A 27073-nucleotide genomic window follows, 5' to 3' on the forward strand; every position below is an offset into this window, starting at 1 on the left:
GGAGGTGTCATTATACATATAGTACGTAAAGTAACTACCTGATAAGTACTATTTCATTTCTGTATATTATATGTATTCATTACTTATTGAATGTATCTTTGTTTGCAGCAGGAATTATTATAGCACCTCTCCTACAATTAAGTCCGTTTGCGGTTAGTTCTCTGAAGCTCTTCAATTAACTTATTCAAATGACAGTGTTATTCGTTCATATCTTTGTTCTACTATTATTACTACGATATCTGTGCGAACATATGTGGTCGATCACGTGTGGCAGCCCACGCACATGTTATTTACTCTACCTTAAATGTTAGTCGCTTAGATATCGCTAGATGAACCACTCTTCCCTTCGTATATATATATGCTTGAATCTTACCAATTGATTAAATTTGATTTGACTTGGAATCTGCTAGTCGCACTGGCCTTTCTACTTAAATTCGCTTAGTTTGCTTCTAAGATTGTTGTCTGTGGTATCCAATAATAAACAGTAGTTCGCGAGTCGTGTTGCCTCCCGAATTTATACTTCGTCGGGATTTGGTTAATAAATAATAAAAGTGATTGATAAACGAGATCTAAAAGATAAACACGAAACCATGCTACCACAAGAGTCCATCATGAAACATTAGACTTATGAACATCAGCTTTTCTGAAATAAAAGAAGTAAAAAAATAAACGTTAGTCAAGAACACAAGAATCGTGTATATTAGCATATATTTTCCAGTTTTATGTATGCATATATTGCTTTACTTGACTAACCGTGTATTTGCCTTTTATTAGACTCCTGGCAAATTCGTGAGGCTAGTTCCCTTTACTAATCAAGAGAAAACAAGTGTGATGTTCTCATAAAACGTGATTAGATATCCAGTGTCTGCACATTTAATAGGTTTATATCCATATTATTGTAAATAACTGCTACTATCGTGTAATAAATATTACATGAGTTCGAGCACTTTTACGCAACTAGGAAATAAAGTGGTTAACGATGGAACTATATCAGAAAGTGCACGTTCATGTACTACATTCATGTAGCATGAGTATCTCGTAATTTACAACCACTCACTTCGAATCGTCGTTCGATGAACAAGTGTGTCGGAAACGAACAACTAGTATGTATCATTTATCTATGTTAATGTTTATAGGTATAGGTAATAAGCGCCTGAGTCCTGATAATTTTCAAGTGAAGAAAAATTGTCCCAAACTCACTACATGAACATAACTTTAGAAGCGAAGATGAAGAAAGGACTTCCAGTTTTCGAAAAGTACGTCATTAAGAGCAGAGAACAGACAGGAACTTTGATCTTTGACGAAAGAGCATAGATAAAAATCAAGAGTCATTGCTTTATCCAACTATGTAGCCATATGATGTCAAACGCCCAGTCTTACTCGTGTATACTGAAATAAAAGCTTGGCAAAATCAGTTTAATGATAGTGAAAGTAACTGCTGTGTGATTTCTAGGTAGTTTAATGACATCAAATTTCACCTAGTTGTAAACACTGAGTTCAAGGTTGAAGCATTTGGTAGACGGTTCGAATGACTACAGATAGTAGACGGCGATAGTTATCCTTACGTTTCACAGTAAAGTAAGATCGCACGGTACATTCTCCCTACCGTAACAGTGTAAGAACAAGTTGATGTCCGTATAAATTAATCTATGTAAAACTGGGGAATAATTACGATCCCGAACATCTAGAAGCATTAGTATGGTCAACTAGAACAATGAGTTTCGTCGATATGGCCTGTTCGTTACCATCGATTATACGTACAACTTGTGTACATACGTCTTTAAGTGCTTCGAAGCATGTATACACTAGATTCACAGCCTAAGGTTGTCTTATTGCATACACTAAGTGGAAGTTATTAGTGAGCTTTCTTAGCCGAAACTCACTCTTGGTGGAACTGGACGTGGTATTCATTGCACAGAGAATCACTTCCATAATGTATCTCCATGTCCAACAATTGCTACGTTGAAATAAATCTACGACGGTTATGCCGACCATGAAACGCACACATATCTACGAATTAAATCTTTGGTATGTACACACAAAATACTACCACACAACAACATGTAGTCATTGAAACGCCAAAAATCCAGATTGTCAGCCGCAGTATTTAAACCCTAAAGTATAAATTTACTTGGGGTGAAGTATGTGTGAATAATTGACATTGTCTTCCTTCACTCAATTGTATCGGTGAGTTTGCTTTTCGGGAGGGTGGTGATCACTGTCACCATTTATATCCTGAAGACAAGAATGTGACCCCAACTCATTATTTTAAAGTCCGTTTGCACAAGCATAACTCAGTTTGGGAGAGGGTAGGAAGCTAAGTGCCCTGACAATAGTGGTCTCCCAGTTGGTCCAACTTCCTCTTGAAAGCGTCAACAAATGTAGCTTTAATCACTTGTAGGGGTAGTTCCATCCATTGGTGATTCGGTGAAAAATTCGAGGTTCAGCTGACGAGTAATTTGTTCTGGATTTGAGAACTTCTGTAGAGTGTTCTCTTAAATTCTCTGACTAGCTGCTTGTATGCAGTACTTGAGTTTGTGATGAACAATTACTGTATACAAAGTCAAAAAGATATTAACATCGACATAGCTATAGGCTCTACGTATTGACCATCGGGTTCTGAAACCTTTAGCGGCCGTCGCACGGCGGTGTGCAGTGGCTTTTGATTCTTCGGATGACGACGACTCCTAAGTCATTGTGTGTCTGGACGACAGACAGCTGAATATTATTCACTGTGTCTGTACCTTTGTGACCAACAGACATCGCAATGCACTTGGAAGCAGTTATCGGCAACTGCCAATTTCGAGACCATCCAGATAATTTCTTCAGGTCATTTTGTAACTTAACCATCAGCTTTACCTTTCATCACTCCATATCTTGACATCGTCAGCATACAACAAGACCGGTGATTATAGGAAGGTCATTTGTGAACAGAAGAGAATACATTGTCCTCAAAACTACGCTGAGACACTCCACTAGGCCCAGTTTCCCTATTAGACAGATTTCGCACCAAAATCTGATTGATTCGTCCATAAATCATAGTTTCACCGAAATTTTTTGTGCCTTCTATTGAGCGGCTGTACTCTTTCTCCCTGAATCATATTTTCTATGCCTGCTTCTTATCATTACCACTGATACTTTTGTTGCTGTTTTCATCTCAACAATCCAAGCGATGAGATTATATGTTATGGGTACTTTAACCGATAGTTATATATCGCCGATATTTTGTTGCCTTTGATTAAGTGGCTGGTTGACATTTACTGATTCGTTTTTCTCTGATTTTGTTGCACTCATTTGAGTATTCATTCTAGTTTGAAAATAATACTTTTCTCGTCACTGACGCTCTTGTCTTATTTGGTTAATGGCAGGAGATTATGGCAATAAAATGAGCTGTTGAACTCCAATTCTAAGTGTTATGTTCAATCCAACTGCTGCTCAGTGAAGTGGCATGTCATTAATATTCTGCTACTACGTTTCTAGGTGGAATGGTAATATTTGTTGGTTTAGTGACTTCAGTTTACCAAACGGTGGGTTCATATTTAGTGTCCATCCCGTTATGCAATGTGACTTGACAACTCTCCACAAATACAACTAAGAACAACCCAAGATTTGAACCTCAATCAAAGCCTGATCACTTGTACATCGACACTAGTTACTATTGTCATCTTATCCCTTTGACTTACCATAATAACACGATAGGACTTAATATGACATTCTACATTTTATTATGACAGCTTAAGTACAGCTATCAACCGAGATCCTTGCAGTGAAATTCGCTAGTTACTCCTGTTACCCCTTGTGAAGTATAGGCTGCCCACCAGTATTCTCCATCGTACTCCGTCCTGAGCAATACTTTCCAGTTGCTATTCATTCTTTTGATGTTTGCTTCCGATTCTCAACGTAATGTGTACCTTGGTCTTTCTCTTTTTCTTTTCCCCTCGAAATTCCAAGTTAGTGCTTGCCTCGCAATGCAGTTTGATGATTTCTTTAATGTGTGTTCCATCCACTTCCAGTGACTTTTCCTACTTTCCTCTTCAGTCGGAACTGGTTTGTTCCCTGCCACAGTAGGTTCTTGCTGATGGTCAATGGACGCCGAATATCTTGCGTAGATAACTGTTTATAAAAACCTGTACACTTTTCATATTGATTGTAGTAGTTCTCTAAGTCTCAGCTCTGCACAATAGAAATTTCTTGACGTTTGTATTGACGATTATGACTTCGGTCTCGGGTGACGGTTGTCTTTAATTCCAGGAGATCCTCGACTGTAGGAATGCTGCCCTTGCTTTGCCAATCCTCATCTTCACGTCTGCATCAGATCCTTCTATCTGAAGTTTGTGCTGATGATGTCGTTCAGAAGAACGATGAAAGCTCCACGACCAAACCATCCAGCTCAGAGGACAAAACTCCATCAAAATCATCCACCTGAGCTACAAATCTTCTCCACCATCTCAGATCCTTCTTGTTCATCGATGATGCTGTCCAGATGTGTGAAAGTCTCCACCTCTCGCAGAGCTTCTCCTTCAAATGTGATTGGGTTTGTGTTCTCCGTGTTGTATTTAAGGATCTTGATTTTCCATTGTGTACGTTGAGCTCTACTGATCCAGAGACTTCTGCCACTCTGGTTATCCTTATCTGCATTTGTTGGTTTGTGTGGGGTAGAAGAGCTAGGTCATCTGCGAAGTGCAAGTCGTCTAATTGGCTCTGAGCCGTCCGTGCTTTCTATCAGTTGTTGAGGTCTCCATAATCCAGTCAACCACCAGAAGAAAGAGAAGGGGAGAGAGTGAGCAGCCTTGCCTGACACTGATCTTCACTTGGAATGTGTCTGTCAGCTGTCCACCATGCACGACTTTGCAGTGTAGTCCTTCGTACGAATTCCGTATGACGTTGACGACCTCAGGTACACCATAGTGTCGAGGAAGGTTTCATAAGGTTCTCCTATCCACACTGTCAAATGCTTCCTCAATGTCACTGATGTTGATGCATAATGATGAGTCCCATTCAACTGATTACTCAACGATGACTCGTAGTGTCGCGATTTGGTCTGTGCACGACCGATCCTTACGGAATCCAGGCGGTTGATCTCGAAGTTGAGCGTTTACGGAGTCTTTCACACGGTTCGGCAACACTATGTTGAAAACCTTTCCTTGTGCTGACAGTAATGTGATGCCTCTGTAGTCCTCATACTTGTTCAGATCACCAGTGTCGGCACTTGTTCTTCCTCCCAAATCTTCCTAAGTAGGATATGGAGCGTGTTTGCAGTTACTTCCGTGTCTGACTTGGGTGCTTCAGTCGGAATACTGTCAGGTGCTGCTGCTTTCTCACTATTGGTTTGTCTGATGGCCATCCTGATTTTCTCGATCGTTGTGGAGTGACAGTTATAGGAAGGTCTGTGTGCTCTGCTTCGATGTCTGGTGGGTTCAATGGAGCTGGTCTGTTTAAGAGTTGCTCGAAGTGTACCACCCATCTGTTCCTCCGTCTTTCCATGTATTTCCGCTTGTTGGATCCAATGCTCTTCTTCACGTGCTTCTTTGCTTCTGTGCATTCAGCTTGTGTCTTGATTTTCTCCGTTCTCCGTTCTCCGTCACCCGAGACCGAAGTCATAATCGTCAATACAAACGTCAAGAAATTTCTATTGTGCAGAGCTGAGACTTAGAGAACTACTACAATCAATATGAAAAGTGTACAGGTTTTTATAAACAGTTATCTACGCAAGATATTCGGCGTCCATTGACCATCAGCAAGAACCTACTGTGGCAGGGAACAAACCAGTTCCGACTGAAGAGGAAAGTAGGAAAAGTCACTGGAAGTGGATGGAACACACATTAAAGAAATCATCAAACTGCATTGCGAGGCAAGCACTAACTTGGAATTTCGAGGGGAAAAGAAAAAGAGAAAGACCAAGGTACACATTACGTTGAGAATCGGAAGCAAACATCAAAAGAATGAATAGCAACTGGAAAGTATTGCTCAGGACGGAGTACGATGGAGAATACTGGTGGGCAGCCTATACTTCACAAGGGGTAACAGGAGTAACTAGCGAATTTCACTGCAAGGATCTCGGTTGATAGCTGTACTTAAGCTGTCATAATAAAATGTAGAATGTCATATTAAGTCCTATCGTGTTATTATGGTAAGTCAAAGGGATAAGATGACAATAGTAACTAGTGTCGATGTACAAGTGATCAGGCTTTGATTGAGGTTCAAATCTTGGGTTGTTCTTAGTTGTATTTGTGGAGAGTTGTCGAGTCACATTGCATAACGGGATGGACACTAAATATGAACCCACCGTTTGGTAAACTGAAGTCACTAAACCAACAAATATTACCATTCCACCTAGAAACGTAGTAGCAGAATATTAATGACATGCCACTTCACTGAGCAGCAGTTGGATTGAACATAACACTTAGAATTGGAGTTCAACAGCTCATTTTATTGCCATAATCTCCTGCCATTAACCAAATAAGACAAGAGCGTCAGTGACGAGAAAAGTATTATTTTCAAACTAGAATGAATACTCAAATGAGTGCAACAAAATCAGAGAAAAACGAATCAGTAAATGTCAACCAGCCACTTAATCAAAGGCAACAAAATATCGGCGATATATAACTATCGGTTAAAGTACCCATAACATATAATCTCATCGCTTGGATTGTTGAGATGAAAACAGCAACAAAAGTATCAGTGGTAATGATAAGAAGCAGGCATAGAAAATATGATTCAGGGAGAAAGAGTACAGCCGCTCAATAGAAGGCACAAAAATTTCGGTGAAACTATGATTTATGGACGAATCAATCAGATTTTGGTGCGAAATCTGTCTAATAGGGAAACTGGGCCTAGTGGAGTGTCTCAGCGTAGTTTTGAGGACAATGTATTCTCTTCTGTTCACAAATGACCTTCCTATAATCACCGGTCTTGTTGTATGCTGACGATGTCAAGATATGGAGTGATGAAAGGTAAAGCTGATGGTTAAGTTACAAAATGACCTGAAGAAATTATCTGGATGGTCTCGAAATTGGCAGTTGCCGATAACTGCTTCCAAGTGCATTGCGATGTCTGTTGGTCACAAAGGTACAGACACAGTGAATAATATTCAGCTGTCTGTCGTCCAGACACACAATGACTTAGGAGTCGTCGTCATCCGAAGAATCAAAAGCCACTGCACCGCCGTGCGACGGCCGCTAAAGGTTTCAGAACCCGATGGTCAATACGTAGAGCCTATAGCTATGTCGATGTTAATATCTTTTTGACTTTGTATACAGTAATTGTTCATCACAAACTCAAGTACTGCATACAAGCAGCTAGTCAGAGAATTTAAGAGAACACTCTACAGAAGTTCTCAAATCCAGAACAAATTACTCGTCAGCTGAACCTCGAATTTTTCACCGAATCACCAATGGATGGAACTACCCCTACAAGTGATTAAAGCTACATTTGTTGACGCTTTCAAGAGGAAGTTGGACCAACTGGGAGACCACTATTGTCAGGGCACTTAGCTTCCTACCCTCTCCCAAACTGAGTTATGCTTGTGCAAACGGACTTTAAAATAATGAGTTGGGGTCACATTCTTGTCTTCAGGATATAAATGGTGACAGTGATCACCACCCTCCCGAAAAGCAAACTCACCGATACAATTGAGTGAAGGAAGACAATGTCAATTATTCACACATACTTCACCCCAAGTAAATTTATACTTTAGGGTTTAAATACTGCGGCTGACAATCTGGATTTTTGGCGTTTCAATGACTACATGTTGTTGTGTGGTAGTATTTTGTGTGTACATACCAAAGATTTAATTCGTAGATATGTGTGCGTTTCATGGTCGGCATAACCGTCGTAGATTTATTTCAACGTAGCAATTGTTGGACATGGAGATACATTATGGAAGTGATTCTCTGTGCAATGAATACCACGTCCAGTTCCACCAAGAGTGAGTTTCGGCTAAGAAAGCTCACTAATAACTTCCACTTAGTGTATGCAATAAGACAACCTTAGGCTGTGAATCTAGTGTATACATGCTTCGAAGCACTTAAAGACGTATGTACACAAGTTGTACGTATAATCGATGGTAACGAACAGGCCATATCGACGAAACTCATTGTTCTAGTTGACCATACTAATGCTTCTAGATGTTCGGGATCGTAATTATTCCCCAGTTTTACATAGATTAATTTATACGGACATCAACTTGTTCTTACACTGTTACGGTAGGGAGAATGTACCGTGCGATCTTACTTTACTGTGAAACGTAAGGATAACTATCGCCGTCTACTATCTGTAGTCATTCGAACCGTCTACCAAATGCTTCAACCTTGAACTCAGTGTTTACAACTAGGTGAAATTTGATGTCATTAAACTACCTAGAAATCACACAGCAGTTACTTTCACTATCATTAAACTGATTTTGCCAAGCTTTTATTTCAGTATACACGAGTAAGACTGGGCGTTTGACATCATATGGCTACATAGTTGGATAAAGCAATGACTCTTGATTTTTATCTATGCTCTTTCGTCAAAGATCAAAGTTCCTGTCTGTTCTCTGCTCTTAATGACGTACTTTTCGAAAACTGGAAGTCCTTTCTTCATCTTCGCTTCTAAAGTTATGTTCATGTAGTGAGTTTGGGACAATTTTTCTTCACTTGAAAATTATCAGGACTCAGGCGCTTATTACCTATACCTATAAACATTAACATAGATAAATGATACATACTAGTTGTTCGTTTCCGACACACTTGTTCATCGAACGACGATTCGAAGTGAGTGGTTGTAAATTACGAGATACTCATGCTACATGAATGTAGTACATGAACGTGCACTTTCTGATATAGTTCCATCGTTAACCACTTTATTTCCTAGTTGCGTAAAAGTGCTCGAACTCATGTAATATTTATTACACGATAGTAGCAGTTATTTACAATAATATGGATATAAACCTATTAAATGTGCAGACACTGGATATCTAATCACGTTTTATGAGAACATCACACTTGTTTTCTCTTGATTAGTAAAGGGAACTAGCCTCACGAATTTGCCAGGAGTCTAATAAAAGGCAAATACACGGTTAGTCAAGTAAAGCAATATATGCATACATAAAACTGGAAAATATATGCTAATATACACGATTCTTGTGTTCTTGACTAACGTTTATTTTTTTACTTCTTTTATTTCAGAAAAGCTGATGTTCATAAGTCTAATGTTTCATGATGGACTCTTGTGGTAGCATGGTTTCGTGTTTATCTTTTAGATCTCGTTTATCAATCACTTTTATTATTTATTAACCAAATCCCGACGAAGTATAAATTCGGGAGGCAACACGACTCGCGAACTACTGTTTATTATTGGATACCACAGACAACAATCTTAGAAGCAAACTAAGCGAATTTAAGTAGAAAGGCCAGTGCGACTAGCAGATTCCAAGTCAAATCAAATTTAATCAATTGGTAAGATTCAAGCATATATATATACGAAGGGAAGAGTGGTTCATCTAGCGATATCTAAGCGACTAACATTTAAGGTAGAGTAAATAACATGTGCGTGGGCTGCCACACGTGATCGACCACATATGTTCGCACAGATATCGTAGTAATAATAGTAGAACAAAGATATGAACGAATAACACTGTCATTTGAATAAGTTAATTGAAGAGCTTCAGAGAACTAACCGCAAACGGACTTAATTGTAGGAGAGGTGCTATAATAATTCCTGCTGCAAACAAAGATACATTCAATAAGTAATGAATACATATAATATACAGAAATGAAATAGTACTTATCAGGTAGTTACTTTACGTACTATATGTATAATGACACCTCCTATCCCTCAAAGTGGAGCACAAGTCGCTAACCAGTATATTCCATGAAAAATGTATTGAAAGTAGCGATAAATAAATCCTCAAAATCAATAGCGTTGTAAGTCGTCGACATCGGATGCTGACCACATTAATTTTAATGGACTCACATAGCTGAAGGCGCTCGGTCATACATCCGCAACAGATCACGAGTAAGAACGCCGTGCTCAACAACTTCTGCAGTCACTAGCCAGATTAGATCAGACGATCCTCGATATATTGATGGCCTATCAAATATATCTTCGAACCTCCTCGCTTCTGTCTTTCGATTTCACTTTTTGGGTACTACTTGTAGTAGGTGTTACTGGTTAAAGCGTTGTCGAATTCCAAATACCTGTGGTATTTTCATTGGGGAGCCTGATGTGATCTACTACACCAACTTGCAATCTGTGGTTCTGATGCTACGTGTCAAGGATGCGTCTACGATTTCTTAAGGTTCATTTGATACTGGAGAATTTCTGAAGAGACTGAGGGCCCTATGATCCACCATAATATCGAACTGAATGTAAATCGTAACAGAAACTACTGTTTTAGGTCTTAAATCAAAAACAAAATCAAGATTTAACAACAATTTATTATATAGAAGTCATATAACCAGAAATATGTAATATATATTTATGTAAGAAAGGTTTTCGATATTTACTGGTAGGATGAGAATCCTAAGTTCAGAGGATCACTAACGAACTTAAAGATGGCACAGGTATTCAGTGTTTGACAACGCTTCTTCCAGTAACACCTCCTAATGTAACTCGTACCCACCAGGAGAAATCAAAAGACAGAATCGAGGAGATCAGAAGTTGTATTTGAAGATTGCCAATATATCGGGATTGTCTGACCTAGTCTGGCTAGCGATTGCAGTAGATGTTGAGCACGGCGTTCCCACACGTGATCTGATGCGGATGCATGACCGAGCGCCTTCAGCTAGGTGAGTCCATCAAAACTAATCTGGTCAGCATCCAATGTGGAAAACTTACAGAGCTATTTATTTTGGGGATTTATTTACCGCTTCAGGTCACCCCCCAGTTGGGTAGTGATGACCCTAAGACGTGGCCAGCCAGACGTTTAAACCCAACGAGTTGTGTCGTTGGCAAACACTCTTCTGATAGCCCGCTAGGTTTAGCAGCATCTGGTTGTCTTTCCTTACTATATGGGACCATGAGGTACAGTATAGGAAAAAAGAAAAAGTACAATGAAAATTTCGGCTCCTCGTAAACTTCATCGTTCTTTTCCATCCGTCCTGGAAAAGAAAAAAGAAAATGTAAGTGCATGTTGAAATACACTCGCACGCGCGTAAAAACACGATGCCGGCGAAAAAATGGAAAATAAACTCATATACACATTATATCGTTTAAAAGATGTATTTTTATAATGTTTTTTGTTCGTTTTTTTTTAGATAAAAATATAAATATATAAACGTATTATAATTGTTTTTTTTAATATTACATATGGTCAAAGGAAAAATCGAGATAATATTAAATGTCAAGTATTGCCTTACGTGCAATAATCGTTTAAATGTTTTGGAAACCTTACTTTTCTTCCAGAACGCGTCGTCTTAAGTTTATTTTCTGATACTCTTGAAGTATCATTATGTGTGTTGCCTGTCGGTTGGGGTATTATAAGTGTAGGAGTTGTTTTGTGTGATTGTACCGAAGGGAAATCGACGTGAATAGGATTTGCTTCTGAATACGCTGCTTTTAAGCGATCGATGCTGATGCTATCGTTTGTTCCGCTCTTGTCGACTATATAGTACTTAGATTTACGTTGAAGAACTTTGAGAGGTCCTTCGTATGCTGATTCGAGTGTCCATCGATGTGAATCTCGACGTATGAAGACGTGTGTACTATATCGTATGTCAGGTTGAACGAAAACATCAGTTGATTGCGGTCGAGTGGAAACAGGTTTAACTGAACTCATGGAGTTTGTATGCCTGCTTGTGTAGGAGGTTAGACCCATGTTCATCGAAGAAGATGAAGGATCCACGTATTCTCCTGGAAGTCTAAGGGTCGTTCCGTAAACGAGTTGAGCTGCAGAGTATCCAATGTCAGCTTTCACTGAATTGCGAATACCTAATAGAACGAGTGGAAGAGCTTCGGTTCACTGTGAAACGTTTGCAGCTGATAGTGAAGCTTTTAGTTGTCGGTGAGGCGTTCTACCAATCCGTTTGCTTGTGGGTGGTAGGTGGTCGTTCGGAAGTGAGTGATTCCTAAAGGTGTGGTCAGATGACGGAAAAGTCCAGATTAGAATTGGCGTCCGTGATCTGTAGTGATGGTTGAAGGGCAGCCGAAGTTTGGTACCCATCGTTTCACGAAGGCGCCGGCCACTGTTTTAGTAGTAATGCCCTTGATGTGTACTGCTTTTAGCCATCAAGCAAAACGGTCTACGCAGGTTAAAAAATAAGAATATCCATCTGAATATGGTAAGGGTCCTGCCAAATCCGGATGAAACGAGCGTCAGTAGTTTTGAGAGAGCCTAATGGACATTTGTTATGTCTGATAACCTTAGATTTTTGGCAGCTTTCACAGGAGCGTGCCCACTCCATCACGCATTTTTTCATACCAGGCTAGCAAAAGCGTTCTGCTATAAGCTTGATGGCTGCACGAAAACCTGGATGAGAAAGTTTGTGCAATGTATTGAAGACATGGCGTCGATAATGTTTCGGCGAAATTGGACGATCCCTACCTGTAGCTGTGTCACAGTAAGGTTTCCTTACCTGTTCTCATCTGTTTAGTGTCGAAAATGCCGTGCAGCACAATACAAAGCTAGGCGTCCCCAACAGAAATTGCCGTACTTAGATTTGGTGTATAGCAACCGTCCAGAGAAAAATGCCGAAGGTTTCAAGGAGTGGTTAACCCATTAATGTAAGACTCCTCAGAGTGCCGAGTCGGATGTGTCTACCGCGATACTAAGCGGTGCTTGAGTGTCCTGTTGTGCAAGTACTGTTGCTTTAGAGATAAGTTCCTTAATTGTAGAGAATACTTTTCGCGCCATATCGTCCAAATTCATGGATTTCGCATTTCCGCGAAGTTGGTCAGTCAGAGGTTTCATAAGGGACGCGCATTTCCGTATAAACCGTCTGTAGAAACTCACAGGGCCGTTAAACGTGCGTAATTGCTTGATGGTGGTCGGTTCTTGATAATACAGAATGGCAGTCACTTTGCTTCTTAGAGGTCGGATGCCTCAAGCATTAGTAGTGTGTCATAGAAATCTAAGGAGTCGGTTCCGATTTGACACTGCTGAATGTTAAGAGTAATGCCATGCTTTTGCAGCCGTCCGAAAACAAGGTGCAGATGCTGGAGATGGGATTCTCTGTCCGAACTTGGTATCAAACAGTAATCAACATACGCGTTTACGAAGGTGAGACCTCCTAAAACGTCATCTGTGAACCTTTGGAAGGTTTGGGCAGGATTTGTTGGGCCGAAAGTCATGTGCAAAAATTCGTAAATTTCAAAAGGAGTTATAATAGTGGTATTCGGAATGTCGTCAGTGCCATGAGAATCCGGTTATAGACTTTATTAAAGTCGATTTTCGAAAAGACAATTGTACCTTTCAAGGTAGCTGTCAAGTCGTGAATGTGGGGCAACGGGTAACAAACGGAAAAGGTTTTCGCATTCAGTCGCCGACAGTCACCAGTTAGACACCAATCGTTGTTGTCCTTTTCATGGACCGTGTTCGACGGAGATGCCCATGAGCTGCTTGACGGTCGAATGATTCCTAATTCTATCATATGGTCGAATTAGTTTTTGGCCAACCTCAGCTTTTTGAGAGGCAGTCGGCGCGCTCTCGAGAATAGACGTGGTCCTGAAGACGTAGTGTGATGTGTAAGATTGCTGATTACACACGGCAATTTCGGTTGCGGTTGATATATCCCAGAGTACTTATCGAGTAATTGTTGATAGAATGGGTTTATCGTGTGCATAACTGTGACTGGAGATAGTCTGCAACCGGAAAAGGAAGTTACGCAAACGGACAAATTGGTGTTTCCGTCTACTAACCTCCGTTTGCGCGTATCGATGAGTAGGTTGTGGTGTTGTAGGAGGTTTATACCAATGATTGGCATAGAAAAATCTGCAGCGACGAAGATCAAGTAAATGGGTTTGCGTAAACACTCGTTAAGGTAAATGTGCTTTTCACAATATGTGGCGATTGGCTTTCCGTTTGCCGCCTGTAACTTCAAAACCGGTTCGTTAGAATTCGTTGGAAGAACGCTAACTTCTGCACCAGTATCGACGACGTGGCGAACGTTCGTTATCACATCTGCGACGTATAGCAGACGTTCGCGTTTGCCGGCTACGGTTACCGTTAGCGCGTGCCGGATTGAAAGTTTCCCGAATTATTATTCGTGTCGATCGATCTTGGGTTCGGAAAGTTGCGGGGCTTTGTGCAATTTCGCGAAGATCTTCCGTACTGGTTATGATAAAAGAACCAGTCGGAGTTATCAGTCTCTCGTTGTCTAGAGACAGATCACTTACCTGAAGTGCTTCTTCGCGGGGTATGTGACCTTATTCTGTCACTGCGAAATCTGAGATTACGCTTAAACTTATGACATAATTCCGTTATTTCATTATGTGTCGCGCTGGCGATTTCTAAGATGCGGTTGGCAGATGCAGCCAGCTCGTTAAAGGTGGTGTTTTGAAACGAGACCAGCATAGCCCGAACCCGTTGAAGAAATTTAGATGAGAAAGGTTGTCTGAATAGGCCATCATCGAAAGTTCTTTGGCCAATCACATCTCTCATTCTTTGCAACATGTCTGTCGCAGAAACGTGTTGCGGGTCGATGTTATTAAGAAGTTGATCTAACCTTTGTCTATCGGTTAGATCTCCGCGTTTAAGTGTTTCGTGGGGTTCCGAAATATCACTAGTAAACATACTAGGTGTTACGTACCTGTTGAATTCCCGCGGTAGTGCCTTGACTACTGCGCGGAATTGCGCATGTGTGTCGTTTACGTCGTGCTCGTATAAGTCGGCCTCTACATAACAGAACCAGGCTTTTATGTTGTCTGGCCAGAAGGACATTAATCGAATCGAAGGCGTAGACGCAGTCTCTAACTTAAGTGCCTTAAGCGTTTGATCCGTCATGGCGAAATATCAAGTACAAGAATGGACAGGGAAAAATATATATATCCACAAACACGGGAAAAAAATCACAATATAAAAAATTTAAAGAAAGCAACGGTATATAAAATTCCAAAAGAAACAGACTCATAGATTGCAAGTTGGTGTACTAGATCACATCAGGCTCCCCAATGAAAATACCACAGGTATTTGGAATTCGACAACGCTTTAACCAGTAACACCTACTACAAGTAGTACCCAAAAAGTGAAATCGAAAGACAGAAGCGAGGAGGTTCGAAGATATATTTGATAGGCCATCAATATATCGAGGATCGTCTGATCTAATCTGGCTAGTGACTGCAGAAGTTGTTGAGCACGGCGTTCTTACTCGTGATCTGTTGCGGATGTATGACCGAGCGCCTTCAGCTATGTGAGTCCATTAAAATTAATGTGGTCAGCATCCGATGTCGACGACTTACAACGCTATTGATTTTGAGGATTTATTTATCGCTACTTTCAATACATTTTTCATGGAATATACTGGTTAGCGACTTGTGCTCCACTTTGAGGGATAGGAGGTGTCATTATACATATAGTACGTAAAGTAACTACCTGATAAGTACTATTTCATTTCTGTATATTATATGTATTCATTACTTATTGAATGTATCTTTGTTTGCAGCAGGAATTATTATAGCACCTCTCCTACAATTAAGTCCGTTTGCGGTTAGTTCTCTGAAGCTCTTCAATTAACTTATTCAAATGACAGTGTTATTCGTTCATATCTTTGTTCTACTATTATTACTACGATATCTGTGCGAACATATGTGGTCGATCACGTGTGGCAGCCCACGCACATGTTATTTACTCTACCTTAAATGTTAGTCGCTTAGATATCGCTAGATGAACCACTCTTCCCTTCGTATATATATATGCTTGAATCTTACCAATTGATTAAATTTGATTTGACTTGGAATCTGCTAGTCGCACTGGCCTTTCTACCTAAATTCGCTTAGTTTGCTTCTAAGATTGTTGTCTGTGGTATCCAATAATAAACAGTAGTTCGCGAGTCGTGTTGCCTCCCGAATTTATACTTCGTCGGGATTTGGTTAATAAATAATAAAAGTGATTGATAAACGAGATCTAAAAGATAAACACGAAACCATGCTACCACAAGAGTCCATCATGAAACATTAGACTTATGAACATCAGCTTTTCTGAAATAAAAGAAGTAAAAAAATAAACGTTAGTCAAGAACACAAGAATCGTGTATATTAGCATATATTTTCCAGTTTTATGTATGCATATATTGCTTTACTTGACTAACCGTGTATTTGCCTTTTATTAGACTCCTGGCAAATTCGTGAGGCTAGTTCCCTTTACTAATCAAGAGAAAACAAGTGTGATGTTCTCATAAAACGTGATTAGATATCCAGTGTCTGCACATTTAATAGGTTTATATCCATATTATTGTAAATAACTGCTACTATCGTGTAATAAATATTACATGAGTTCGAGCACTTTTACGCAACTAGGAAATAAAGTGGTTAACGATGGAACTATATCAGAAAGTGCACGTTCATGTACTACATTCATGTAGCATGAGTATCTCGTAATTTACAACCACTCACTTCGAATCGTCGTTCGATGAACAAGTGTGTCGGAAACGAACAACTAGTATGTATCATTTATCTATGTTAATGTTTATAGGTATAGGTAATAAGCGCCTGAGTCCTGATAATTTTCAAGTGAAGAAAAATTGTCCCAAACTCACTACATGAACATAACTTTAGAAGCGAAGATGAAGAAAGGACTTCCAGTTTTCGAAAAGTACGTCATTAAGAGCAGAGAACAGACAGGAACTTTGATCTTTGACGAAAGAGCATAGATAAAAATCAAGAGTCATTGCTTTATCCAACTATGTAGCCATATGATGTCAAACGCCCAGTCTTACTCGTGTATACTGAAATAAAAGCTTGGCAAAATCAGTTTAATGATAGTGAAAGTAACTGCTGTGTGATTTCTAGGTAGTTTAATGACATCAAATTTCACCTAGTTGTAAACACTGAGTTCAAGGTTGAAGCATTTGGTAGACGGTTCGAATGACTACAGATAGTAGACGGCGATAGTTATCCTTACGTTTCACAGTAAAGTAAGATCGCACGGTACATTCTCCCTACCGTAACAGTGTAAGAACAAGTTGATGTCCGTATAAATTAATCTATGTAAAACTGGGGAATAATTACGATCCCGAACATCTAGAAGCATTAGTATGGTCAACTAGAACAATGAGTTTCGTCGATATGGCCTGTTCGTTACCATCGATTATACGTACAACTTGTGTACATACGTCTTTAAGTGCTTCGAAGCATGTATACACTAGATTCACAGCCTAAGGTTGTCTTATTGCATACACTAAGTGGAAGTTATTAGTGAGCTTTCTTAGCCGAAACTCACTCTTGGTGGAACTGGACGTGGTATTCATTGCACAGAGAATCACTTCCATAATGTATCTCCATGTCCAACAATTGCTACGTTGAAATAAATCTACGACGGTTATGCCGACCATGAAACGCACACATATCTACGAATTAAATCTTTGGTATGTACACACAAAATACTACCACACAACAACATGTAGTCATTGAAACGCCAAAAATCCAGATTGTCAGCCGCAGTATTTAAACCCTAAAGTATAAATTTACTTGGGGTGAAGTATGTGTGAATAATTGACATTGTCTTCCTTCACTCAATTGTATCGGTGAGTTTGCTTTTCGGGAGGGTGGTGATCACTGTCACCATTTATATCCTGAAGACAAGAATGTGACCCCAACTCATTATTTTAAAGTCCGTTTGCACAAGCATAACTCAGTTTGGGAGAGGGTAGGAAGCTAAGTGCCCTGACAATAGTGGTCTCCCAGTTGGTCCAACTTCCTCTTGAAAGCGTCAACAAATGTAGCTTTAATCACTTGTAGGGGTAGTTCCATCCATTGGTGATTCGGTGAAAAATTCGAGGTTCAGCTGACGAGTAATTTGTTCTGGATTTGAGAACTTCTGTAGAGTGTTCTCTTAAATTCTCTGACTAGCTGCTTGTATGCAGTACTTGAGTTTGTGATGAACAATTACTGTATACAAAGTCAAAAAGATATTAACATCGACATAGCTATAGGCTCTACGTATTGACCATCGGGTTCTGAAACCTTTAGCGGCCGTCGCACGGCGGTGTGCAGTGGCTTTTGATTCTTCGGATGACGACGACTCCTAAGTCATTGTGTGTCTGGACGACAGACAGCTGAATATTATTCACTGTGTCTGTACCTTTGTGACCAACAGACATCGCAATGCACTTGGAAGCAGTTATCGGCAACTGCCAATTTCGAGACCATCCAGATAATTTCTTCAGGTCATTTTGTAACTTAACCATCAGCTTTACCTTTCATCACTCCATATCTTGACATCGTCAGCATACAACAAGACCGGTGATTATAGGAAGGTCATTTGTGAACAGAAGAGAATACATTGTCCTCAAAACTACGCTGAGACACTCCACTAGGCCCAGTTTCCCTATTAGACAGATTTCGCACCAAAATCTGATTGATTCGTCCATAAATCATAGTTTCACCGAAATTTTTTGTGCCTTCTATTGAGCGGCTGTACTCTTTCTCCCTGAATCATATTTTCTATGCCTGCTTCTTATCATTACCACTGATACTTTTGTTGCTGTTTTCATCTCAACAATCCAAGCGATGAGATTATATGTTATGGGTACTTTAACCGATAGTTATATATCGCCGATATTTTGTTGCCTTTGATTAAGTGGCTGGTTGACATTTACTGATTCGTTTTTCTCTGATTTTGTTGCACTCATTTGAGTATTCATTCTAGTTTGAAAATAATACTTTTCTCGTCACTGACGCTCTTGTCTTATTTGGTTAATGGCAGGAGATTATGGCAATAAAATGAGCTGTTGAACTCCAATTCTAAGTGTTATGTTCAATCCAACTGCTGCTCAGTGAAGTGGCATGTCATTAATATTCTGCTACTACGTTTCTAGGTGGAATGGTAATATTTGTTGGTTTAGTGACTTCAGTTTACCAAACGGTGGGTTCATATTTAGTGTCCATCCCGTTATGCAATGTGACTCGACAACTCTCCACAAATACAACTAAGAACAACCCAAGATTTGAACCTCAATCAAAGCCTGATCACTTGTACATCGACACTAGTTACTATTGTCATCTTATCCCTTTGACTTACCATAATAACACGATAGGACTTAATATGACATTCTACATTTTATTATGACAGCTTAAGTACAGCTATCAACCGAGATCCTTGCAGTGAAATTCGCTAGTTACTCCTGTTACCCCTTGTGAAGTATAGGCTGCCCACCAGTATTCTCCATCGTACTCCGTCCTGAGCAATACTTTCCAGTTGCTATTCATTCTTTTGATGTTTGCTTCCGATTCTCAACGTAATGTGTACCTTGGTCTTTCTCTTTTCTTTTCCCCTCGAAATTCCAAGTTAGTGCTTGCCTCGCAATGCAGTTTGATGATTTCTTTAATGTGTGTTCCATCCACTTCCAGTGACTTTTCCTACTTTCCTCTTCAGTCGGAACTGGTTTGTTCCCTGCCACAGTAGGTTCTTGCTGATGGTCAATGGACGCCGAATATCTTGCGTAGATAACTGTTTATAAAAACCTGTACACTTTTCATATTGATTGTAGTAGTTCTCTAAGTCTCAGCTCTGCACAATAGAAATTTCTTGACGTTTGTATTGACGATTATGACTTCGGTCTCGGGTGACGGTTGTCTTTAATTCCAGGAGATCCTCGACTGTAGGAATGCTGCCCTTGCTTTGCCAATCCTCATCTTCACGTCTGCATCAGATCCTTCTATCTGAAGTTTGTGCTGATGATGTCGTTCAGAAGAACGATGAAAGCTCCACGACCAAACCATCCAGCTCAGAGGACAAAACTCCATCAAAATCATCCACCTGAGCTACAAATCTTCTCCACCATCTCAGATCCTTCTTGTTCATCGATGATGCTGTCCAGATGTGTGAAAGTCTCCACCTCTCGCAGAGCTTCTCCTTCAAATGTGATTGGGTTTGTGTTCTCCGTGTTGTATTTAAGGATCTTGATTTTCCATTGTGTACGTTGAGCTCTACTGATCCAGAGACTTCTGCCACTCTGGTTATCCTTATCTGCATTTGTTGGTTTGTGTGGGGTAGAAGAGCTAGGTCATCTGCGAAGTGCAAGTCGTCTAATTGGCTCTGAGCCGTCCGTGCTTTCTATCAGTTGTTGAGGTCTCCATAATCCAGTCAACCACCAGAAGAAAGAGAAGGGGAGAGAGTGAGCAGCCTTGCCTGACACTGATCTTCACTTGGAATGTGTCTGTCAGCTGTCCACCATGCACGACTTTGCAGTGTAGTCCTTCGTACGAATTCCGTATGACGTTGACGACCTCAGGTACACCATAGTGTCGAGGAAGGTTTCATAAGGTTCTCCTATCCACACTGTCAAATGCTTCCTCAATGTCACTGATGTTGATGCATAATGATGAGTCCCATTCAACTGATTACTCAACGATGACTCGTAGTGTCGCGATTTGGTCTGTGCACGACCGATCCTTACGGAATCCAGGCGGTTGATCTCGAAGTTGAGCGTTTACGGAGTCTTTCACACGGTTCGGCAACACTATGTTGAAAACCTTTCCTTGTGCTGACAGTAATGTGATGCCTCTGTAGTCCTCATACTTGTTCAGATCACCAGTGTCGGCACTTGTTCTTCCTCCCAAATCTTCCTAAGTAGGATATGGAGCGTGTTTGCAGTTACTTCCGTGTCTGACTTGGGTGCTTCAGTCGGAATACTGTCAGGTGCTGCTGCTTTCTCACTATTGGTTTGTCTGATGGCCATCCTGATTTTCTCGATCGTTGTGGAGTGACAGTTATAGGAAGGTCTGTGTGCTCTGCTTCGATGTCTGGTGGGTTCAATGGAGCTGGTCTGTTTAAGAGTTGCTCGAAGTGTACCACCCATCTGTTCCTCCGTCTTTCCATGTATTTCCGCTTGTTGGATCCAATGCTCTTCTTCACGTGCTTCTTTGCTTCTGTGCATTCAGCTTGTGTCTTGATTTTCTCTGTTCATATTGGTTTGTCGTTATTTTCTAGCACCTGTCAATTCGCATGGACAACTTTAAATAACCAACGCATGTTAATACACAAATACTGGTAGTGTGCAAAAGATTCAAACCTAAGTTCACCGTGAATTTTGATGAGTCCACTTTTCCAAATGCATTTATAATAAAGTAAACATTAAGAATAACTCCACCTGGAGCTCCTCTAGAGCTACCACCGGATAAATAAGAAGGTCTGAGAAGAGAGTCATCAATCACCCTAAACCAAGGCTGCCTAGTTTCACCTCTCTTTTATCTTCTGCTTGTTGATTAGATTATAAAGTCTAACACATATAAGGAAATACATAGAATACAGCGAAGACCTTGGATAAAGCTGGATGATTTGAACTTTATGGATGACTTAACACCTGTATCACAAACAAAATAAATTTAGGTGGAAAGAGACGATGTAACAGCGGCTTCAGCAGAAACACGCCTAAACACTTACAAGAAAAAAGAAAGATTCTGAAGGACAATATATTACGAAACAACCAAATCACACTTGGTAGAGAAGCTCTGGAAGTGGTGGAAACTTTTACGTACCTGGACAACGTCATGAATAAGCAAGAGGGATTTGATGCAGATGTGAAGGCACGGATTAGTGTAGCCATAAGAACATCCATACAGCTGAAGAACACATGTAATTCGGAACAACTGTTTCTCAACTCTAAAGTCATAATTTCCAACATAAATGTTAGAATAATTCTATTGTACGAAGCTAAAACGTGAATAACTAACACAACTATCACTGGAAATGTACAGGCATTTATAAATAGCTGTCAATGCAAGATATTTCGAATCCATCGGTCAGAGACCGTCAGCAATAATCTTCTGTGGCAGAAAACAAGTCAGGTGCCAGTTGAGAAGGACAAAGCACCCTACCAAAACCATCTGACTACCTTATAGGCAACCCCTAACATGAAATCTTCGAAGTAAAAGATGAAGAGACAGAACAAAGACTACATAGGTCTGAAGTTTGGAGGCAGACATTGAGATCATGAATAATACTTGGAAGGAACTGGAAATAAAAGCCCAGAACAGAGTTACTTGGAGACTATTGGTCGGAGCCCATACACGATGAAGGTATCAAGCTTAAGTTTGTAATCAAATGATAAGAATAGAATTGTAGTTACAGCAACCTCGTTATTATGATGATTCGTTTGGTTTAAAAGTAAATACATACATTTTAGTTAATTTATATAAAAAAGTTTTAAAGCTTAAACATTCATCTAGAAGAAATTAACATGCGTTTTCGTATTAGTTAATAGATGTTCACTTTAATACTGAGTCACGTGTATCATACCAATGAATTGAACAAACAAACGGATAGTGTCTTTTGAACAAACCACCAGTTTTGAACATGTTTTACGAGTGTATATCTATTAGTTGGGATGGGATTCTCATCGTTCCAACCTCTTTTTAACATCTATTATATTACATTTGAAATAAGATGACAATGTCTATAATGAGTTTCTTTAAATGTTTTTCTAAAAAAGATTACATTTGCACTAATTATCATGTTATTTTTGTAAACTACTATTAAACTGAAATAATTTATTCATAATTCTTCAAGTCTCGAGAACGCAAATTCTGTCCCAAAAATGAAGACTACATTTCATTTTTCAGTAAACTTAGAGACCAACCGTTTATTTAATCGAAGCTAAAACATATAATATTACCAGATACAATAAGCGTTTAATATGGATATAATATCGTAAATTTTGATTGTTCGAAAGTAACTTACTACATCTTTCGCATCTAGATCTAGTTTACGTTGTGCGTATGGCAGATTTGAAAAAGGATTAGGCCTCATATTTTCCCAGGTGCATGCTACGAGTGATAGATTAGACAATCTGTGTACAAGACAAAGGGTTCTCAAAGCACATTCTATTGATAAAGTACTGATAAAAAGAGCCATTGTGCTATCCAGAATATATTGCTGGCAACATTGAAGCCACAGTCTTGATCTATCCGGCGAAAACAAACCATAAAGCAATGCTGCATTTAAAATCGGAACAGTTCCAGAAATCGCATATTTCTCAGTGAAACCAGGTTCTTCCTCTTCTTTTGTAAAATTTCATCATACATGCATAATTCAGATAGACCATCACGTAAAATCTTTAAAGTTGCATACGACATCATAGTTGGCGGACCTACCATATGCAACGAAATCATTTCCAACAAAAGATCAGCATCATACCATCGTATTAGCCTTCCGACATCATTAATGGCCTAAACAAAAGAAACTGTTATTAATCTCAAAAGTCTGCAATTTCGTGACACAAAGTGAAACAGAAGTGTTGATTAACATGAAAAAGGGTATCACCTTTATATAAACCACAAAACCTACTATCAATACAAGGATATTTGTAGTGTGTAGCGGAACGTGGCGTCGAAATTGCAACAGTTGCCTGGCGGAGTGAAGTTTGAGTGCATAGAAAGCACAGCATTTGACGGAACATTTAGTAACCAGACGAGAAGACAGTTCAGATGACAGAATACTCCAAAAGATGCAAATAGACGATTGCAAGCTATGTATTTGCACTATGTCAATAGTTTGTAACTTCTTGTTACCTTTCTTTTGCCTATTGTTTTAATTTATACTTGATCATTATCATAAAACGATGAGATGAAAAACCATATGCAAGAAGGCAATACAGGCAGAAGACTAGATATTCAGTATTTTATATCCTGGGAACTACAAATGTTAACTGACGAAAACGTTGCTTATTGAAGTAAGAATGTTGTGTTAGGCAAATAATAATTGGAAGTTATTATTCAATGAACTGTTAGATGAAATACAAAAAGGTCCCGAAAATTCTAGACACCAAAATGCCTTCCATTATTCTCCTTTTCTCCATAAACATATAATTTCAGATTGAATAAAGGCTGAATTGTTCTCTCTCTCTTAAATCACCTAACTTCAGTACGTAAAGCCAAATGCTGAATAAACCAGTTAAAAGTAGATCGATACCGTACTGAGGTTGTTTTCAGTGACATTTATGAAATAACATACTTGTGGAATTTAGTATATATATGACCACAATGTACTTAAGGGGTTATAGAGGTTCCAGATTTCGTTAGTATAGTTATACTATAGTAACCTCGAAGGTATTCACATCAAAGTGTCTGGTTACTTCCGAAAACTTCGTCCAAACTTCTGAACACGTCGTTGGAAATATTTCATTGCAAACATGCTAGGATAATTTTTATGTTAATGTCTTCAAAAATACTTATAAGCATGTGTTTGAATCCAAGCTGATTCAAAACAACAATTACAGATAACTGATAGTGGTCAACAATGTGACTTAAAATTGACTGGAAAAGACAATGTTAGAATTTTGTTATCAAACCTGAGCATGGTTTATTTTCATCGATACAGTAAATGTCTAATTCATGTGCGTACATTTTTTTATTTGTGGATATGATCTAACAAAACAATTTATCAAACATTAATGATAAGAAAAATTACATATAACGGATACTTTTTGGGCTGAATGACGTAGACCATTGTTCTCATCTAATGTACACTCTACAGCTAATCGTAATATATTGAATGACATAGATTTCATGCTGATAGAATTTAACTCTGAATGACCGACATTTGTTTTACTCGTTGAAGTTAATCCTGACACTATACTTAGACGTTTAATCCACGACTGAGTTTTGCTATCCGTCTGTTTATCCTATAAGAAACCAAGAAAGTAAATTCACTTAAAGTATTATGCTATTATTAACATCAACATTACCTTAAATACAATGTTAATTATCACCTTATGAAAAATCATTTATTTATTTTTAAGAACAATTATTTCAATATAACAAATATTTTTAGATTTACAGAAAAGTTCATATATATAAACGATTCAAGAAGCAGTTAATCTTTATTTGCGGTTAAAGAGATAGAATTTCCAGATTTTCTTTATGTCAACTGATGCTGTTTTTTTCCATTATACTGATGAGCAGCTTTAGAAAAGTAGCATTTGAAGATCTTTTAAAATATCAATACTTCTAAAACCCACGCTTTATCAGATTATGTGTGACGAAACAGATGCCGAAATTAGATGAACTCTTATTCTTTTAGGGCGAAAAAGGTGAGGTGTAACATAAATAAAAATTCATTATATATGAGAATTGGAAATTTTGATAACCCCTTACTAGCAGCTTCACCAATGAAGCAATATTTATGAAACTGCTGTGGCATAAACATGCGAAGTGATGTCTTTTAACAAGCTAAAAAATTTCCGAGATCTGTTAACTTGAAATGTTGAAATGTTATTACTTTATGCAGTTGATACTACTGGGAATTATGAATTATGAATTTAAATAAACGGTAAGATGAAAATTTTCATTCATTACATTTTAAGAATAAAACTATTGGATTTAGTTGTTGAAAAAATGTGTGTTTTGAAGATGTTCGGAAACTTGTAAAGGCGCATTTTGAAATATGTGATCACAGGGCTCAGTGAATATAATGAAAATTCACCTTAGTGATGAGAACGATGGACTACAAATATTACTTGTATGGTACTGACAAAGCTTCATCATTCAAAAACACTTCCATTTATAAGAAAATTAAAAAGAATCAGAAAATGATTTGAGACACTATGCAACTTATTAATAGTTTTTGATATAGATTAATTCTTTTCGATTCGTCCCATTTACTACACTTGCTTTGTAATCAATATTTTAAAAATCAGTCAAACCTTTCAAATAGCACAATAGAATTGTAAATTTATTAATATTCTAAACAGTGCCAAAATAATTATGTTTTAGTAGTGTCTTTTTGATCCAAATCACAGAAACATATCAAGTGGGAGCTGAATAAATTAAGATACAGATGGACGCAAATGCATCAGATATAATAAATAAAGAGCATCGTATAGTAAACAAATATCTAGTTTGTATTCAACATTTTCGAACACTGTTAAACATGAGCATGGTGTTGTGTACAGGAAGGTAACAATCTTATACGTTGGGCAATTGGTCAATTTCGGTAACTTTTAGCAATTTTACTGACTGAATATACAGGTCAGATAAAAGGAAAATTTCTAAAAAATGTTCGAAATTTACGATCAAAATAAACATTCAGAAAACGTAAACTCACATTTCTTTCGTTGTCGAGCATTCGGATATTTTCCAAAACTGTTAAATAAATGGACGTTTGTGGAGAGCTTAATTTTGCCCCCTGTTGAGAGCTAAATAAACGAAAGAAAGGAGTGACATTATCATTAACTGATAACACTGAATGATGATGATCGAGCAATATTGCAAACTGATTAGAGTTGGAGAATATGCGACACTAGACTTCAGTTCATTAGTTGATAGTTAAGTGCTCTACAGGAGACTTAAATATTGTGGATACAATCTAGCGTAAAGTCGAAGGTGTGGTTGAAAACAAAATGAAATGGTGGATCAATACACCTTGGTTTCTGGATAGTTCTGTAGTTGACACCATGTAGTGATGAAAGCAACATTCAATGAACACAACGACAACTTATAAAAGAGAAGTAACTGTCTCAAGTTGATTTTTACAAATCCATAAGCTAAAATTAAGTTATTAAGATTGTATGTGTCACTGAAAACAGTTTATAATAATAATTAATTCAGGTCTTTTTTCACTAGTTTAGCAACAATTTCTTTTTATAGAAATAAACTGAAGCTCTGATTTCTATTGTTATTGTTAATTTTCAATTAAGTTTTGATCAGCTTACATATTAAATAGAAGTGTTACTATAACTAAATCCGTTATCATGGTGAACGAATAAGAATGACATTAATGAATGATATCATTTTTGTCATGTACAGAAGGATAATATTTCCTCGAACCATCTTGTAGTTCCTCTTCCAAATACTTTTAATCAATGTTTACTTCAAGTCAGAATTATTTCCTTGGTGAGCTTAGTTTATAATGTATGAAATGTATAAACAAAGAATGTTGACTAACCAATTTTAAATCGTATATGTATGAAAGGAGAAATCGTGGTAGAAACTGAAATTGTAC

The 27073-nt window shown here is 38.5% G+C and overlaps 1 protein-coding gene across 1 annotated transcript in view; it reads right to left on the minus strand.

The window, feature by feature from the left end:
• MS3_00000167 (uncharacterized protein) overlaps positions 1 to 27073 on the minus strand; it is a 45684-nt gene that overhangs the window by 11301 nt on the left and 7310 nt on the right. The window contains exons 9-13 of the mRNA XM_051208043.1: positions 26177 to 26267; positions 24555 to 24755; positions 22814 to 23301; positions 15844 to 16113; positions 1946 to 11081 (exon numbers count right to left, since the gene is read on the minus strand). Of these exons, the coding sequence (XP_051064013.1) occupies positions 23074 to 23301; positions 24555 to 24755; positions 26177 to 26267 (520 nt within the window). The 3' untranslated portion in view covers positions 1946 to 11081; positions 15844 to 16113; positions 22814 to 23073. The remainder of the gene's footprint in view (positions 1 to 1945; positions 11082 to 15843; positions 16114 to 22813; positions 23302 to 24554; positions 24756 to 26176; positions 26268 to 27073) is intronic.

Source organism: Schistosoma haematobium (assembly GCF_000699445.3).
Source record: "Schistosoma haematobium chromosome Unknown HiC_scaffold_327, whole genome shotgun sequence".
In the NCBI taxonomy this organism is placed as follows: Eukaryota; Metazoa; Platyhelminthes; class Trematoda; order Strigeidida; family Schistosomatidae; genus Schistosoma; species Schistosoma haematobium.